Here is a 19,681-nt window from a genome sequence, read left to right as displayed (position 1 = left end):
GCTGTACTAGCATAAGTGATGCCTGAAGTTGATACACTTCACAATACACAGCGCTATTATACAGACCTGGGCCCTCACTGCATGCAAGCACCTCTCGGTATGACACCGGGGAGAGCCACAAAGAAGGGAGTGCCCCCTCTGGCACAAGCCCAGAGCCATTCATCTTTGGAGCAAAATGGGCCTCCTTAGCCAATTGTATCTGAACAAGACATCCCGGGAAGCCGGTTAAAGACACATTGTCCTCTGTGCACCTGTCTCCATAGAAGCATAGGGACCGCCCAAGTGAGGCTCTATGTCAGAAACAAAGTAACTCATATTCCCAACACACTGAAAGTAAGCACGCTGACATCTTTTTGTCTTGTAAATTGCCTTAAAGAAGACTTATTTTCCCATTCCTTATAAAACTGTGACACCATTCGTTGACTGAACCCCGAGATGAGGTCCCAGAAGACTTTACAGAGCTGTAGCTATGAGCTTGTCCTCCCTCTCAGTACCAGCCAGCTTTTGAGGCTGTTATTTGTGTTGGCATGTATCATACTTCCCCTAGTCATTTTCTTTTTTCTCACTATTCCACCGCAGTGACTCTGTAACAGAAAAGACTCCAGATTCTTTATTATGTGAGTGAATATGACAGCCATGCTAACCATTGCTACCTAAAGGTTTTTTCAGCATGCTCTGATTAATTATGACCTATTAAACTCAACCAAAGAGAGATGAGTTTGAGGGTCAGACAGCGGCGTGATGATGATGACCTACATTTGATCTGGTGATTGGTAGTCTGCCAGCTTCTACTGACACTGCAGTTCCAGCTCCAGCATTTGGGGGGGGGGGAGCTTGACTGAGACCCATGCTGGCTTGCCAGTTTCCCAGCATTCCTCTCTGAGGCATGCCGTAGCTCAGGCTGAATCTGATGTGGAAACTCAGCCACGGCCTGCAAACGAAGGGGGCCGTTTCACTTCGTACGCACCTTCAGAGCAGTGCATGCTGGGACCCCGGCTGACTTCACTCTTCTCACTTCTGTGGAGTTATTCTGGCAGCAACTAGCCTGGCTTACACCTAGAGTTATTTAATTATGTATAAGTTCACAATACGTAATAATTGGGCTTCAGGATGGTTTTCACCTACAGATGCTTCCAGGTTTGAGTCCTCACCAGATTTATTTGGTGTACTGACTGGTCTACAGCATTTGATCATTTTCCGGAAACACTTCTGAGACCCTCTGCACAACATTACACACCATTACGAATACAAAGTGCATGCAGCAGACACACATACAGAGACGTATGCAATTATGCATGCTGCTGCCCATTTATATTTATGTCGGTGCTATGTAAAATAAAACGGAATAATGTATGCTTTCAGAGAGAAGTAAAGCAACCTTGGCATTCTGCAGCCCTCCAGCCAAACACATAAAGCTAAGTGGGGCTGGGCCTCGTTTGCGCTGGAATGGGAGCGCTCTCTGGAAAATAAAATTACCTGGGAGTGGTGTTAACGGGAACCCCTTTCAGCCAGGTAACAAACGAAACACGTTTAAAAACTAACGCACTGACTGGGACACTGCACAATATGAGAGACCGTCATTTTGACACGTTAAGCCGAGGTCTTACAACACTGTAGTCATTAAAGATCCCCCCGGTATTTTATCACAAAGAGCGGGGTTGGGGGGGACAATCTAGTCGTCTAATGATACCCCAGTTTAACTGCCTCACTAAATCCCTCCCTCGCCCCATCACTGGACGTACGGGGAACACTCTGGCATAAAATAACCGCTCAGCTCCACGCAGCTGGGCACAACACAATGTTAAAGGCTAAGGTGAGTCACTCTCCCTTAACCATAAGGTGCTTTGAGAAAGGTGCAAAAGGTGAGTATAAAGTCAACTCAGCGCAACAACAAACAACATTGCTAAAAGTTCTGATTGGCAGTGAGGTCAAAAGGCAGCTGGCAACACTCAGCAGATTTGTGAGGGGGGGCAGTTCCCTTGCTAAGAGGGCAGTTTACTTGCCAAATCAGTCAATGGAGGTCTGTGTGCTCCTGTCAGCTAGAATCGGTATTCAGTGGTTCTGTAATTTGTGGGGGTATTGCAAAAGCTGGTACTGCGAACGTCCTCTCACACATTCTTTGGGATGAAGGCAAATTCCTTAGAATGAGGAAAACCATGGGTAACTCAATGACAGGAGAAGCCAGGATGTCCAGAATCCCTGAATCCCAGAACCCATGAAAAGAGTGTTCTGGAATTCAGGGGCTGCTGTAGTATGCTAAGGCCTACTGGAAAAAAGTACCTGCACTTTGCAAGCATGAAAGGTACTTTATAAATTGAAACTTATTATAATTACTACATACTAAACATTAGGATCGTTGCTTGGTGCTCCAGTGCTCTGTAACCAGACATCTACAAATCATTAAAACAAACATAACATCAAAACAAACATTAACAAACAACATTTTTGTGGACTTCTCTGCTTTTATTCTGGAAAACCAGTAACTGGCCATAGCTGTCCTTAGCAAAGTTAGTCTTCAGATGTAAGTGCACTCTTGTGAATGCTGGGATCTTGCAAAACAGCAAAGGAAAAAGTCAACACAGCAAAAAAAACAGCCACAGTAATTGAAGTTCACAGAGTAAAAATGCCCGATGTAAAACAGCCGTGAGTGTAACATTTTTCTATGGAGAGAAGTGCCATGTACATTGTAGTCATTACCATTTATACTTCCTACCTGCTCTGCTATCTACAATAAATGCCAGATGTACACATTACAGAGATTACGTGGCTCCTTAACGTACACACATTTGTCAAGTAACAGGAGCTTTGAACATGATTTATTCAACAACACGCATTAAATTTGTCCTGTGTGAACATTTCGGTCAACAAAAAAGGAGCGAGGTCAGTGAAGGTCACCCAATCAGCAGATATCCCTATCTGTGAAAAGGTACTGAAAAGCAAAGGTATTCATCTCTTGCCAAACAGGATAAACATTGGAAATTTGCCTTAAATGATAAAAAAAAAATCACAGAAAATCTCTTTCTGTACATAGAAGACAAAATAAAAATATAAGATACTGCTGCAGTACATTGTGAAATCAAGTTTTAAAATTAAAAATAAGATTTAAAAAAATAAGAGTAAGACAAGTCATTATATTTTCCCCTGACAGCTGGTCTTCAGGAAAGCCAGAGTGGCTGTTGGACTTAATGTATGTTCCTGTTATTCCCATTGAGAAATGAATAAGAAATGAGCTGGGCCTGACTGGTCTCAGATCAGATCTGTGGGGAGGGAACAGTCAGCAATCCCACTGGCCTTATCCTGTGGCTCTGCACTCAGATCTGTGGGGAGGGGACAGTCAGCAGGCCCGTGGGCTTCATCTTGTTGATACCACCATCCAGGATGCATACTCGTGGGTAGTTGGCTTTCACTAGGTGGGCTGTAAACTGCAGAAAGACAAAGATGGCATTGATTATTAATTAGCACTACCTCCCAACTGAAGTAGTCCATGGTTCACAAAAGACACACAGTGTATGATGAAGTTAGAATATTTATGATTTTGTGGTGGATATCCTTCAAAATAGGCAATGTTCATACCGGACGTTACATTACATTACATTGTTGTCATTTAGCAGACGGTAGGTTGCAATTTTACACATTATCCATTTATCCAGCTAGATATTTACTGAGGCTATTAAGCATCTTGCCCAAAGGTACAATGGCAGTGGCCCAGTGGGGAATCAAACCAACAACATTTCGGTTGTCAGCCCTGCTCCTTACCACTACGCCACACTGCTGTCCATGTAACTACCTTGCCTTTTTGCCTCCTACTGGTAAATGTTGCTATTGTGAGAATCACTCATGCTGGGGGTCTAGGCTGGGAGTACCCTGGATATGATAAAGCCACAATGAATAACTGACATTCCATCACGTACCATGAAGTTACACAGCACACACGTTTTTCTCAGAAGGGATAGTGTTCTATCTATCAATAAACGTCAGGAATAGTAATGCTCTATTGACCCCATGTTGTGATGGGTTGTGGTCTGCTTTGATTAATGCGAGGGGCCTGCCTCTCTTCCAGCTGGGACAGGATTCCAAACACTGGCTGCTCAACAAGAGACATTTGATCGAACATGAAGACAAAAAAAAAAAAAATCACAGCTCCATGGAATGGTTTCTTAGGAGAACGAGAATGAATGAGCCGAAGCGACCATGCTTTAAAGTCAGCTATCCTCCGTGCATTATGGGACATGTTCCCTTGAACGCGGAAGCTGAGCCAGGTTTTTTTCCCACTCTGTGTCTGATGCTCTTGCTTCATCACTCACTCGGCAGCAGTGCACCACCAATTAATCCCTTACAAAAGAGGCGTCGGGGGACAAGTCCCTTGCATGCGGTGCTGGCGATGACCTTCAGGAGTAAATGAGAGCAGGAAAGGGGGACACCACTATGCACAGAGATGCTGCCTCCCGTCGCAGCAAAACACAACAAAACCAAGAGGAAAAACCCATTCATGCGAATTCTTATCGAGATTTGACACACCCTGAGAGAGAGAATGCATGATATATTCCATGTATGTGCCCTCCACTACTGTCGTTGTTTGTTGTATCACTTCTGGTGTTTGGTATTTGTTGTCACCTTGACGTTGTATTAAAGCACCTCAAGAGACACTGTGTAAAAGCATGCTTGGATGCAATAAAGTCTGATTCTGATTCTGATACGCACACATTTCTACAGAACTCAGTGTTGAGACACTGTACAAAAAATGAGTTATATCAAAGCAGCGTTGGTGCTGTTGGTAAATAAGCCATCCATTCCCGCAGTATGCCCGTGCTACACTCTAAACTGAGCTCTCTCCTCCGTCTCCTTGTCTCCCACACAGGTATGTCTGCGCGAGTCATCCACAGGCTTTTACCTGATGAACACGGAACAATGGTGGCTTCCACATTCCAGAGCCGGGCCCGTGTTTTGACTGGGGCCGTGCAACAGGATCTACGTGCTGAAAGGCAACATCTCCCGCGCCCCTCCTGTGATTTTAAGGAAACGTCTGACAGACAGGAGCTGGAAACTGCACCTTTTCTGCAAGCGAAACAATGGGCGAAAGCTCACAGGGGCACATCTGCCCTCAGCACTCTACAAGGTCAGCCTCGAGAACATTCAGATGGATTTTTCCCTGCTCTCGCTCAATTCGACAATAATCTGGTTCGAGGAGCTATGATGAGTCTTAAATTAAGGTCAGAACGATCTGTTCCGGCAAGTTCAACATGGTGTACCCAGATCAGCCCTGATGGAACATTAAAAAAATCATTATCAAGATAAACCCTGGTCAACGATAATCATGTTAATTTTTTCCACAAGTATAATTACTCTCATGAGCGTAATCATTATGCTTTTAGATACTTTTTTAAAGATACTGACAGAATATAATGTCCAACCCCATCTCTGCCTCCACATCCCTTTATAGCAAATGTAGATGGCCTTAGCTCAAAAGCTATAATTCAGAGCCAGGACAGTTTCAGAAACTTTTCATTCTTTATTCTCCACTCCAGGGCTATACCATGACTAAACCATAATAAGACTGAAACTTTCAGAAGAATGTCCCAATGTGTACACATTTTTACCGAGTCCCCCTGGGGGCCGACAGAAAGGCTGCATTTTCAGCTTTAGACATTGTGGCGTGAAGCATGTGTACTTCTTCACCATCTCATGACTGCGTGCTGCAGGTGCATTCACATTTACATTTATTCATTTATTCATTTATTCATTGTATCCAAAGCGGCTTACAAGTGAGGCAGAGTACAACACAAGCAAAAAGCCATATACGGAGTCAACAATATTAGAAGCTGCATACTGCATTACCAAGTTTCAATAGCTGGCCAGACAAGGTGTAGGAACCATGCAACCACACACTGACTGCATTCTGCATATGGAACCGTGCAGCCACACACTGACTGCATTCTGCATATGGAACCACGCAACCACACACTGACTGCATTCTGCATATGGAACCACGCAGCCACACACTGACAGCATTCTGCATATGGAACCACGCAGCCACACACTGACAGCATTCTGCATATGGAACCACGCAGCCACACACTGACTGCATTCTGCATATGGAACCGTGCAGCCACACACTGACTGCATTCTGCATATGGAACCACGCAACCACACACTGACTGCATTCTGCATATGGAACCGTGCAGCCACACACTGACAGCATTCTGCATATGGAACCAATACATAAAGTAGAACAACTGCAAGAGAATTAGAGCAAATGTGCTGACAGGCTTCAAGAGTGGGTTCACAGAGAGGCTGTGCCGTTAAAATGACACCTACATTATTCCTTCTGACATAATTGCCCAAGGTATTCAATAACCTTTCAAACTTATTAACGCAAGACACAATTGCATTTTTTACACTGGCCTTCTGCAAGTCTCAGACCTGACTGTAGTCAATCCAGACAAATAACAGCAGCCAAATATGACATTTTCAAGCTAACACATTTTCATATTAAATGCAAGAAGGAAACAGGAATGTTGTTTTAATGACTTGTAGAGCAAACAATATTGCAAAGCAAACTGCATCAATTTAACAATGATTTCATCTCTCATTTGGGATGTATTTTTCTGGACATGAAACATAATCACTTTAGATGAAGAAAAATAACCTGGCAGTGAGCCGAGACATCTCTGTTGACCATGTTCTTATTACATATCAGACCACTCAATAAAACAAGCGTCCTTAACAAGGTGGCCCAGAAAAGCATTTCATTGAGATGCACTCAGGCTTTAAAAAGAGTGGTGAGCTTCTCTGATCAATACCTGACAGCTTTATAAGAATTAATAAAAGGTAATAATGAAGAAAACACACAGGCCTCTCAACCATATTTTTATTTCACACTTCATCTACTGCACATCTGAGCCTGAGAATCCAGCAGGATTAGTGGTTACTGGTTACTGGTCACACAATGCAGATGATTTCAGGTACACTGCACAGCAACTGGCATGCATTTAAAGGTCAACCAAAAAGCACGGCTTTGCCAGTTTTTAGCCATCTCTCTGCACGGGGAGATCTGACAAAGTGGTCTGTGCAAACATTCATAACTAATGCATTAGTGTGTGCAACCTTGCAGTGGTTCTTCAAACAGCATTTCACACAGACACCCAAACCCTGTTTGCAAGTCACCTCAAAAGGCAGTTCCTCGTTACTGGATTTGTCATACCCCAATGGAGAGACAGAGCAGCATGGCCTTTAAACCCAGCGACACCCTAAGTCCCTCACATCCCAAGCGCTTCAAAAATGTATGATCCTCATACAGAAATCTTATGTATCCGTTGTTTGGTCAGCTGGGATTGCTTTTTAATATTTCATACAGATATCGACTAATGCCGCCACCGGGTGAGCCTCAAATGTCAAAATGCAAAAAGGGCATTGCAGTCTGGTGTAGGATCGCGTTTATTTAAGGGGAAATGGGGCAGAACAAGCCGCTCACTGGTGGAAATGAAATGCTAGAGGAGCCAGAAAAACAGTGCAGAGAGTGTGGAGTGCAGGTGAAAAGCAGCAGGCAGCGGCGAGACCAGCCGGGTGGCCGGAAATGATTGACGGAGACTGACTGCCTGTCTCGTCAGGCCTGCTGCTGGCGGTGCCATCAGCTCACTGCTGAGCCACCAGCACGGCTCTGCCAGACCTGCTCTCCAAAGCCGCTCCTCTGGACCGCCAGCGCCGTGCCGTTCTGCCAGGAAAACCGCCAGCTGCCTCTCTCAGCCAGCAGCCGGCGTAACAGACGATCAGCCACAGCTGCTCCTCCAAACCCGTGCCTGAAGCTTCATTTCACCAGTGATAAAAGCCAGAAAACTCCAGGAGAGCATAGCTCTGAATATGTGTCATCAGAAAGCCTTAAAATAAAGCCAGTGTACAAGCAGGACTTGTAACTGAAAGGTTGCCGGTTCGATTCTCCACTGGGGCACTGCTGTTGTACCCTGCACTTAAGTGCACTTAACCCAGAATTGCGTCATTAAAAAAAAAAAAAAACTGTAACCTATGTAAGTCACTCTGTCCAATAATGTACTTTTACAGTTCATACACATGGTAAAGGGCTCGTAACCTGAGACCTTTTTCTGGGCACGGCAGTGTAAACTGATAAATTTGCTAACATTGTTTTTTTATGTATCTTACGGTTATGCGCATTGGTGGTGCAGCGATGATTCTCTGTATCAACTGTAGTTTCCAGGTTCATAAAGTACTCAAAGTACCCTATACGCTGTAATTGTACAAATCTGATAGTACTGTGTCCTCAAACAGACCTTGCTCTCAGCTGAGAACTGTCTCATTGTGGAACTGTACACATCCTGTCCCCGTACTGTCGCTATACTTACTGTATGCACTTTTGTACGTCGCTTTGGATAAAAGCGTCTGCTAAATAAATAAATGTAAATGTAAATGTAAAGTATTCTTTCAAGGTGTGTGGCTGAAAGGGCCCTGCCTCAGCGTCGGCGGGTGAAACACAACATCCCATAATTATATTTAACTGTGCGCAGCAGGAGTGGGAGTCAGAGAGCCGAGCTCCTTAGCATGCAGGCCTCCACGCTCATCTCTGCACGTCACTGCAGGGGTCTGCTTTGCCTGCCTTGACCTGACAGAGAAATTCTCTGATGCCTTTTTGCACATGATGACAGCGATGAGGCTCTCCCATTTCATTTTAACAATACACAAAACTCATATATATTCATGCGCTATAGTCCTTGCCTTGTCAGAATCAAATCCACCCCCCCCCCCCCCCATTGAATACCAAAAAAATATATAAAAAAACAACACGATCTATGCATTACAATGCAGCAACAAAAGGATCTGGCATACATATTCTATTTGCCGAACGGATACTGAGCTTGGTGTGCGTAACACTGATAATTGTCTCTGTCATTGCAGAAAGGAAACACGTACTGATATGCTCAAGCGTCATCATTATTTGTGAAGGGACAGTATAATCATATAAGTAGCACACAAGTGCCGACAACCCCAGAGACCGCCTATGGCCAACCAGATCTTCCTTAGACACAGTGGAACAGAGGACAAATAGCACATATAGCTGAGCCTTCTCCTTCAGAAGTCCCCTCCCAGTAGGTATTAGAAACACTGAGGAAAGGATTAGCTAGGAGGAAAATGTCAAAGGCTCACATATGCCTCATCATGTTTCTCTGATTGGAACAAGCCACAGAGTGGCCCGCACTCGCTGGCATAACAATAGCCTTCTGTTGTCGGGGGGCTGCCACAGTAGCTCAGCTCCCTGTAGGGTGTGCAGAGTAGGAGGACTCTGGTGAAGATGTCCCCTGTCTCCCAAAAACCATACGCTGACAGCTACAGTCAGCACCAGCCTGCTCCTGGCTCCGCAATGCCTAACAGCTGGTGTCTCCGCATGGACTCTCGCACACCTTGATTAGCTCTTCAGAGAGCTAACTTTTACTACAAGTGACAGCTGGAATCGCGCCCGAGACTTACAGTGCACGTCTGTCATAAGTGCTGTTGGAACAACAGGACAATGGCTTTCTCTGTGAAAAGAAAAAAAAAAAAAATCAAAGTTCTCTCTGACACTGCTCAGTAAATGGAGTTCCACAAAGCCTTTTGTTGGGTGCCTTGGTTAATGGCACAAACATGCCGATTCTGGGACTCCATCTGTTTAATTGCCTAAGCACAGATATCAGTGAAGGGATAACACTAAGAAAAGCTAATCTCAATAACAAAAAGACACCGTCTACATTTCCTTGCATTTCACACATTGTGTGAAGGAGCATCTATCCGGGAAATTACAGCAAGACATCCAAATAACAGGCAACACAACAAGCTTTTGGCTTAATTGCTTTGCTTCAAAAGGTCAAATCCTACTGTGAAACGCTTTTAATTACTCTAAGAAATTGATGAAACCAATGGAACCAGGAAAAAAACTTGCCACAAGTAAGGAGGAACTGACGTTAATACTATTGCTATCATTAATTGCATTAGCATGTAGTTCCTTGGAGGAAATGCCAGGTGAACAGCCGTGTCATGCCTTGTTATAGTCAGATCATAGTTGTTACTATTGATATACTCTGTACACATGTGATAGACAAGGTGATGCTCTGTATTTCTAATAAACTTTTCTAATAGCTTTTAACATTTGCCAAGTTTTTTTTTCTATGGCCACAGCCTCGGACATAAAGTATCTGCTATAAGGTAATACTTAATTTACTTAAGCTACATATCTGAAGGAGTGCTGGCAATACTACTCAACTAAAAGGTCAGTGGAGATTAAGATTATTTCAAAGAGTTAAGAAAACTGGTAAATAAACTAGTGTTTACTGCATCACAGGTTTTCAACAACTCAACTTGTGACAAAATATTGACTGGATCATGACAATAATGTAGCCATTAGAGTAAAATTTCATTTTTAATTGAGTCAAGAATTAACCAATGATGAACAAATAAGACCAAGAATGTGTTTTAAAGTCATCGGCTGACCCATCACTCATTGGCTCTCATAATTCCCAGAATGCAGAGGCACTGACGTGTTTATTTGCTCCGAGCGGCGGCCGGGGGAGTTGATGGACACAGAGGGCAGTGGAACAGAGGAAGAGTCAGGGGCCTGTCTGTGAGTTCGGCTGTGGAGATCCATCTCTGGCCCTCACCCCTGTGTCCCCATCCCTCACGCGGTGACCGGGCTGTCAGGTCCGTCCCTGCACTCTCGCCCTTGTCTGATCGCTGCATTTATATCTAATCCAGAGAGCGTGGCGCAAGTATGGATTTTATCTGAGGAACGCGAGATCTTCTATTCGGCACACCGCACGCTGAATCTTATTTTCTGACGACATGGATGGTACATTAATCAATTTCAACTGTTATTTTTTAGCACTTTTCGGTTCATGTTTTAAAACTTTTAAATGAAAACCATTTCAGTCACAATACATCTAAAACATAATTCACCCCATTCATGTGTGTGAATAAACCATGTGCTGGCTTCATCATCAGCTGTGGGCTGAGGCCTCAACAGAATGCAAATAAGGAAGCAAACTGAAAATGAGCTTTACTGACCAGAGGCATTTTAATTTCCATTTTTTTTTTCAGTCAAAAGGTCCAAGTCAGCCTAGACCAAGCCATGACTCAGTAAAAAAAAATAACAGAATAGCATGATTAATTCAGAAGTAACATTTACCTTCTCTGAGCACAGTTAAGACTCCAGCTTGGCTTTCCCCCACACTGCCTGCTGAACACAAGCTCCCTTTAGCAAGTGACACAGCCCCCGCAGCACTAAAATGAATACCCTCGCACACCTACAGGTGTGACCAGTTTCACGAGTCAGGGCTAATTCGATGCAAACGAATTGAACAGTCTCTAACGCGAGTGAGTGACAGACCTGCTGACTGCCACTGGTACATGATTCCCCACAGAGTTGCAGAGAGTCTCCGCTCAGACTAACACACAGCTGCACGCCAGCTTGTGGCAAAACTGTCAAAGATTCTCCATTCTGAAAGAGCGTTCTGCCGGTGTGAATGATAGCTCCGGTTATATTATTTGACAGCCCATTACCATACTTCCTTGTGTTTAAAAAGAAAAGACAGACCCCTAATAGGGACCCTTTGGCTGAAAAAAAAAACTTGGTAGGTTACAAGGAATTGACTCAGATTTTAGTTTGTGAAGCCTAGAGAGAAAAACATCCTTTTGTTCCTTTTTGAAACGTACATTATTCATTACACTTAAGCATAAATGGTTAGATATTCAGACAGGCAGAGTATCGAATTTAAATTTTTTATAGAGAATCAGCTCTAATCCTTCCGCTATAATGTGGCAGAAGTGAGGGGACTCCTTTAAAGGGGGCTGTAGATAAGATGACATGTTTGAGATCAGTATTCTTCCTGATCAGAGAGTACTGCAATTCTCCACTATTTCTACCACTTCCCAGAAGGCCATCTGAATACCAAGAGCCCACATCCATGGTGAACAGCACAGTCAGAGGGAGCTTGAGCAGGCAGTCACACCTTGGAAGAAGTCTTGGACAAGATTCTGAAGAAACCGTTCAAAATCTTGATAGGATCCTTTGTAACTTTCTACAGAACAATTCCTATTGATCAAAAATCCTCCCTGTACCACTGCACATGGCCTTTACACTTTCCTACAAGATATTTTAAGATCTTACAAAAGGTTCTACAGATATTGTAAAATCTTTAAAATGCAAGGTGGTCTTCGGCACACTGAATATGTAAGACATTTTAAGTTTTGCATTATAATGGTGATTCAAAAACGAAAAACAGAGGCTTGGGAAAAAAAAAAAAAAAAAAACAACAACCAATGTTTATCTGTGTCCCTGAGGGAAGGTTTATATGTGGGCAAGTCCATTCGCTAATTAAAATGAGGCTCAGTGAATGCAAAAGTTCTACCCAAAGAGAACTCATAAAATTCCCCTGTTGCCAGGCATTTTGTTTTAACAGGATAATCGAATTCTGGATTTACAGTGTATTGGAACTGATATAGTGGCCAATAACCCAAGAGGTGAGGGGATATTAATAATAAATGGCTAAAAGGAGAAACCAATTGGATCCACACTTCTGTCACACTTCCACTGCGAGAGGACGTAATGAAAAATTGGATTTTGTTCCATTTCTCTAATTTTGAAAAACGTTGCTGGTTTAAATTAAAATTAATTACCATTCCCACAGGGACCTTGTCCATGCTGCTTACAATGTGCCTCCGTTCTGATGGTATACAAATAAGGCCGACACAAAATAAACTGGAACAAAAAATTCATCCAGTTGAAACTGGCAGCTGGCTGTCATGTAAACTTATGCAAACTTGGATTCTCTCCAGTCGGGAAAATGAGGACCTAGGCCTGTCACATGAAAGTTAAATATTTAGGCAAACTTGTTAAATGAAAACAGGCTCCCTTTTGAATTTAAGGGGGTGTCATTTTCAACTGTTAATGACTTGAATACTTGTAAAAAAAGTGTTATTTCATACACCTGGGTAGCATCCTTGACTCATGGGATTCTACTCTGACCACAGTTATGTTCACATTTCCTTTGCTTTTTGCAAACAACAACAAAAAAAAAGATATTCTAAGCATTTCTGTCTGGGAGTATGGATCTCATTTGTCTTTAATTTAGTGGCACAGGGACAATGTCACTGAACAAACTAGCATTAGAGCAAGCAGCACAGTGGCTTCTCCCCAGGCTTATTATTACGGCTGATGAACACTTGGACTTCTATTCCTCCTACTCTTGCTCCCGCTAATAAATCATATATCATAAATAATAAACCATACAGACTGTAACTGTTCAAGCACCAGTACTGCACAAAAACTACAGCAACCTGAAAGTTATCTTAAGGTTAAAAATCCTACTGCTGCCACAGCACATAAAAATGCTTCTGTGCTCATTTTATGGAACAACTAACACTGCATGGACTCAAGTCATAGGGGGCTGGAAACAGGTTTGGAGTTTGGGCGTATTGCACTCCAACAATTAATCGTTACATTATTGGTAGCTAGCTAAAGGCAATGCACCGTGTCAAGGAAACTGTATTCAACTGAATGTTGAACTTCTCATAACAGCACTCTCAGCAATATTTTATGTCATACAAGCATATTCAAGTCTTACTGAAAGACTCTCTCTCTCGTGAGTCATTCCTCAACACTCAATAAAGTAATCTTTTTACATTCTCAAAGGCCAGCGCATGGGCTCAGATAAAGTAACATTATAATAAGTCTAACGCGAGTTCTTCACTATCAATGCTGTCCCTGAGAGTTATCACACATCACAGGCAGACGTTTGTGCTCTGCCTTTCAGAGGCCAAGTAAGACAGCTCTAAATATACTACATGGAAACTATCACACACCCGACTAAAACTTTGGAAAGGGATCCACCATTTAAAGTTCACGGGATTAAGGCCCAGAGGACATGCCACACCACACACTTTCAAGGTCAAGGCACAAGATATGAATTTATCCTCATACTGGTTGAACACTCTAGATTTCATGACCTTTGGTGTTGAAAACAGTAACAGTAACACTAACAGAACTGATAAAATCTTTACCAACTAAGTCTATAGGCAACACTTTGACACCAAAGTAAATGCCAAGTTTGAGGCTGTGTATTACCAGGACACACAGAACAACCGTATGCATTTCTATGCTCTTTACAGAGAACACAAGGTAGTTTTCTTTTCCTTAGGTAACCATTTGAAAAGATCAAAAGTAATAGCATAGGACATATTTGACAAAGAACATCTGTATCATTGCTGTATGCTCCCAATGCCCAGGGTTTGACCTGTGGGAAATGTTGCAGGCAATGCTGACTCAGAAACACTACACAGAAGCACAAATGTCTTCAGTTCACAGTGCAGGTTATTTTTCACCACTTTTACTGATCTATGAAGCAAAGCATGCAGTTACTACAGCAGAAAATTTGGTTTTCAAGTGCCCTAATCAAGGAATTAATCAGCAATATTTTTTAATCCCCTGTGCCAAACTAAAACTATGTTATTAATGTCAGAATTATGGAATATTTAAACCAACTAAAAACCACTTTGAAAAGAAACCTTAAGAACTGAGGGAAGCCTTTAAGGATGATGCTAGAAAGAAAAGGGTAAATAAAAATTCATGCACTAAAATCAAGTGTAAGAATGAAAAGAATGTAAAAGGAACAGCAAACCTTTAATCATGTTATGAAGATTTATAAAGCCTGTTTAGTTTCCCACACCTAGAGAAAATGGTAACTTAATCAAGGATTTTGCTTTTCCTCATAGAGCAATGAAACTGTAAAAAAGGCGTTTTTATGGGCTCAAGAGTGCATTAGCAATAATGGAATGATTGATGATTAGGGGCTAAAAAATATTAGTTTTGTTCCAGCATCTACAAAGCAGAACTTTTTTGGCATTACTTTTACAATGAAAGGTGCACTCGTATTACTGTTGTATTTACTTGTTAGAAGTCTTTTGTGCTAAGTAATACTTTCATCTGAGTTCATGCCATAGTCCTTAAGAAGGCCATTTTCATGGCACAGGTAGGCCACAGTGATTACACACTCTCCTGTGGATGTAAGAACCTGCTAAGCAGCATCTTTCTTTGCAGTATTTTGGTGAGTAGGAATGCAGCCAGAGGTCACGTGATCAGTGAGCTCCGGCCAATGGCTCCATATCTGACACCACATCCTTTAGTATTTAACAGCTCTGATTCTGAGCCATCCTGCTGTAATGAGCCTCTACCTTTTTTTTTTTGCTTCTAACTGCTGCTCAGTCTTGGGCTTTCTGTGTGTTTCTACCAGCATCAGTGCCTCTTTGTACTCTCAACTGCTGCTGTGAGGCCTCCCTTTACTCTCCATTCCTGCTTTCCTGCTTTCTCTGTCAGATACGCTCTACATTCACATCAATGTGCAGCATCTTACTGCCTCTTTGACTTACTTTTGTTCATGCAAGTAGACAGCCTGTCATTTTTCTTCTTGAAGGTGCAGACGGAGCTCCACGGTTGCTTTAGATGACTTTTCAATATGCATCTCCCTTGCTCCCTAGTGATTTAAGGTCTGTGTACGTCAGCTATGGGGTAGTACACATGGTAGGTTTCTGAGTTCTTGTTCTTGAGTAGCGAACGCTGTGATCTTGTTTACAGCACAGAGTTCACTCCCAGGAACAAGCTTCACCTGCACTATGCCTTTCTTAACATTCCTTTCATGGTTCCATGCCTGGTGGTTGTAGGCAGACAGGTGGTAGGGCATTTCTTTTCTTGCTTGGTGTGCGTTTTTGCTTTGTTTTTCTTGTACACTGCTTTTGGGAGTCCTTGAGAGCATCCATCTTGCCACGTGAACCGGTGTTAACATGTGAATTTAATTATATACTACTACTGCTACCACCATCACCACCACCACTACCACCCCTACTACTATTGCTACTGATAATAATAATAATAATAATAATAGTAGATGTAACCTTTTATCGTCAAGGAATCCCTATGTAAGAGGGATCCTACCCAAGCTTGTACTACTTTAACTCAATCATGATCAGGATACTGCTGGATCCTGGGCAAGACATGAAGAAGACTGCAGGAGACAGATAGTTCTGTGCACTACATTTTTTCCACACTGCAAATATTTGCTCCTACTGGATATGAATTAATGATTGAGCTCTCAGTTCCAGTGGAAATGTTCTGAAAACTAACTTTTTGCTTTACTGCAATGTATGTTGGTCTTAAAAATCATATAGACACGGCCTAAAAACAAGTTTGACTTTGTAGGCAAAGGGAGGCCTGTTAAAAATACAACTTCTGGCCACAGTCCACTTACACATGCTAGTATGTTGTTTTAATTTGTTTTTCTGGTTGGTAAGCAGGGAAGTAATTTTGCTGCCAAAAGCCAAATCTTTATTTTCTAAGTCATTATGACAGGTTTTAGGGAAATCAAACCTTCCAAACCTTCTCTTGGGAAAACAATCATGAAATGGTCTAAAGAGATTGAAGTGTTCCGTAGAACAGCTTGACTGGAATTACAATCCCAAGTAGGCGACAAACAGTAACTATTATAATTACGTAATATTAAATTTCTCCGGTGTGGCAATGAAGTTAGAAAACATGTGCCTCCACCAAATATATTACAAATACATTACAAAGAAAAACTTGAAATGTTTTTCACGGAATGGAAATGAAAACTGAAAACAAGAGAAGAGTAAAAGAAAATGTAACAGATTAATCTCCAATGTTCCGGAACAATAACATTATTTTTACAGTTCCAAGGAATTTTCACATTTCAGGAGTGAACAAAGAGATACTTATCCACTGGCACTTCCCCGTCATCAATGGGAATTCCTCTATAATTCTGACATACAAACACCTGTTAAACTGCTTTAATCAGGCAAAGCTGGGTCCTCTGTGCCCTGTTCTTTTGGTCTCCTAGCATGTTATTCTGGTGACATAGCAGAAACTCTCCTGTGCCACTTTATACGGTAATTACAGTACAGCGTTAAAGGTGTCTCGTTTGTTTCGTGTCTGCTTTGTTTTGAGGTAGCTACAGTAATATGGCTTGCAGCTTCCAACATGACTATCTGGATCCAGGATGATATGTGTTTGTTTAAGTGTCAAAGTCACTATAACGCACCTCATCCTCCTCACTTGAAATATATTACCATGGAAATATTTAGGAGATCTCTTTTACTCAACTGACATAAATATAAACTAAAATACACATTATTTTACACACTGTATACACATTATATACACACTACACACAATTATTTGCATTAGGGAGGCATTAAGTTGTAAAATGGAGTGTTCAGAAAATGTTCACATGACCAACACGTACAGGGTAATAGTGTAATCACACCAGAATTCCACTTGCTGTAGTGTCATTTCTTGCCTCTTGGGACAAACCAGCAGCTTTGATTAGAGCGTGGAGGAGCAGAGAAAATGCACCTATGAGTGAGACAGCTGTTGCTTGCTGTCTGGATGCGGCAAATGGATTTAGTGAAGCACCAGAAACAGGACTTGGTTATGTGAAAGTTAATCCATGAATTTCATATGACCTGCTGCATAATGGAGGATATAAGCTGTCACCATACAGCGTGAGCTGTCCAGCTAACGTTTTAAAAACGTTTTAAAAAATTAATTACTAACTGTCTGTGTTAGGAACCTTAAAACCCTTGATGAGGAATGCGATATCCATGTTATTTACATTAGTAATGAATAATAAACATAAAGGGATATCTCTGACACGATACTCATTTTTTGAAGTTGCAGAGAAACGCATGCTGTATACAACAGAACTTCAATATTAAATAGCATTAACAAGCTGTAAACAAAATATGACAGCCACCCAACCAACCAAGTAGCTACTACATTTGTGTTTGTGACACATGCAATGAGCTCACCATGGCGGCACTCTTCATGGGGGGTGGGTGTGTGAGTGTGTGCATGACTGTGTGCATATATGTGTGTGTGTGCGCACAGTCAGACAGATTGAGGGGCCTTGGCAGTCTTCATTACGTGTGTGCATGTGAGTGTGCATGCATGTGTGTGTATTCAGACAGAGTGAGCTCACCATGGTGGCACTCTTTATGGCGAGTGTGAGTGTGTGTGTGTGTGTGTGCGTGTGCGTGTGTGCGAGTGCGTGTGCGTGTGTGCGAGTGCGTGTGCGTGTGTGTGTGTGTGTGAGTGTGTGAGCGTGTGTGTGTGCGTGTGTGTGTGTGTGTGTGTGTGTGTGTGTGAGTGCGTGTACGCGTGTGCGTGCGTGTGCGTGCGTGTGAGTGAGTGTGTGAGCGTGTGTGTGTGAGTGTGTGAGCGTGTGAGTGTGTGTGCGTGTGAGTGTGTGTGCGTGTGTACATGTGTGTGCGTGTGTGTGTACAGACAGACGGAGTGAGCTCACCATGGCGGCAGTCTTCACGGCGTGGCTGATGACCACTATGACTCTTCCTTTGAAACTCTGCAGGGTGCTGGTGGCGGCACACGGGACCAGCTCTCCGTCCGGACCGAACGCTGTGCTGTACGGGATGTTGACACTCCCCGATATGTGACCGCGATTAAAACTGGAAAGAATTAGTCAAGGCAAACACAGAGCTCCCCCCAATGGTGCACCCATGGCTGTCAACAATGACCCGATACTGAATCGCATGGATCGTTTTTTTTCCCCATTTTCTTGCAATGCAGTTGTCCTTGCCCGTGAATTGTTTTGAAGATGTATCTATTTACTGATGACATTAAACCGTGACATCAGCGTGGGCAGCTTGGCATGCATCACACCTCACTGCCATACATTAGTGCTGTCCACATATTTACTCCCTGTTGCATGAAGAAAATCTTTCTCTCTTCTCCCCTAACAGGATTAAACCCTGGTGGTTATACAATGAAAGGCAGACTTTACCAGTCCTAAGGTAACACTCATACAGTTGACCTGCTGTTTAACCGTTAATCATGTGCAGGAGAAGAAGAATGAGAAGAGGAAGAAGAAATAATGAGAAGAAGAGCACCAACAAAGAATGAGAAACAACTTACATTTTGTGAAATATGTGAAACTACTCACACAAGCCCACTGCTGATTTCTCACTTGCATAAATGTTGGATAAAATTAAAATACTGTGTGATCATTGCAACAAAAGGAAAATGTGTCCAAGTATGTGAAACAAAACCAGTTACAGCGGCACTTCACTCAGTTTTCTACCTGTGTCTTAAAAGGAGTCAACAGGAGTCTCCGCTAACCAACAAGCTGCCCTCATAAAAACCTCCCATCAAGCTGTGAAGAAATGTCACTGGCTTAACCTTTACAGTCCAGGAATAGAGCTCTTGATCATGATTTGAGCCTCGGCGCTGTGGGGATGAGTCTTAGCCTCCAGGTGTATTGGCTTCAATTTACAGTGCAATACATCCTGTCCTGTCTCGAAACAGCCGGGGTGTTATATTCTCCATGAAGCTGGGCTCTCCGGCATGTCTCCTGGCCTGCCTGGGCACAGCCGCGTACACCGGCAGACAGAACCAACAGACACAAACGATAGGCTCACCTGTTTGGTGTGCGGATTACTGGAACAAAACTCAGAGAGCGCCTGCAGTATGTGGTATCTGTCTTTGAATGTTTTTAAAAAAAAAAAAAAACCTAAATTTACCACCCCCCCCGGTCATGAAAGCAATATCACACTGTTCTTTCAATACTGGGAACTCTTCATTTCTCTAATTTAACGTTTTAAAAAGGATACACTTAATACCCTCATC

The 19,681-nt window shown here is 42.6% G+C and overlaps 1 protein-coding gene across 2 annotated transcripts in view; it reads right to left on the bottom strand.

Annotated features, from left to right (window-relative positions):
* Positions 1-2,457: 2,457 nt before the first annotated feature.
* The window catches only part of tbck (TBC1 domain containing kinase), a 54,770-nt gene continuing 37,546 nt past the window's right edge, over positions 2,458-19,681 (bottom strand). For both annotated transcript variants that reach the window (XM_036516790.1, XM_036516792.1), the window contains exons 25-26: positions 18,345-18,504; positions 2,458-3,422 (exon numbers count right to left, since the gene is read on the bottom strand). In XM_036516790.1, coding sequence (XP_036372683.1) covers positions 3,312-3,422; positions 18,345-18,504 — 271 coding nt within the window. In that variant the 3' untranslated portion in view covers positions 2,458-3,311. The remainder of the gene's footprint in view (positions 3,423-18,344; positions 18,505-19,681) is intronic.

Source organism: Megalops cyprinoides, chromosome 22, assembly GCF_013368585.1.
Source record: "Megalops cyprinoides isolate fMegCyp1 chromosome 22, fMegCyp1.pri, whole genome shotgun sequence".
Taxonomy (NCBI): domain Eukaryota; kingdom Metazoa; phylum Chordata; class Actinopteri; order Elopiformes; family Megalopidae; genus Megalops; species Megalops cyprinoides.
The sequence above is the reverse complement of the archived record's forward strand: the minus strand, read 5'-3'. Positions and strand labels throughout refer to the sequence as shown.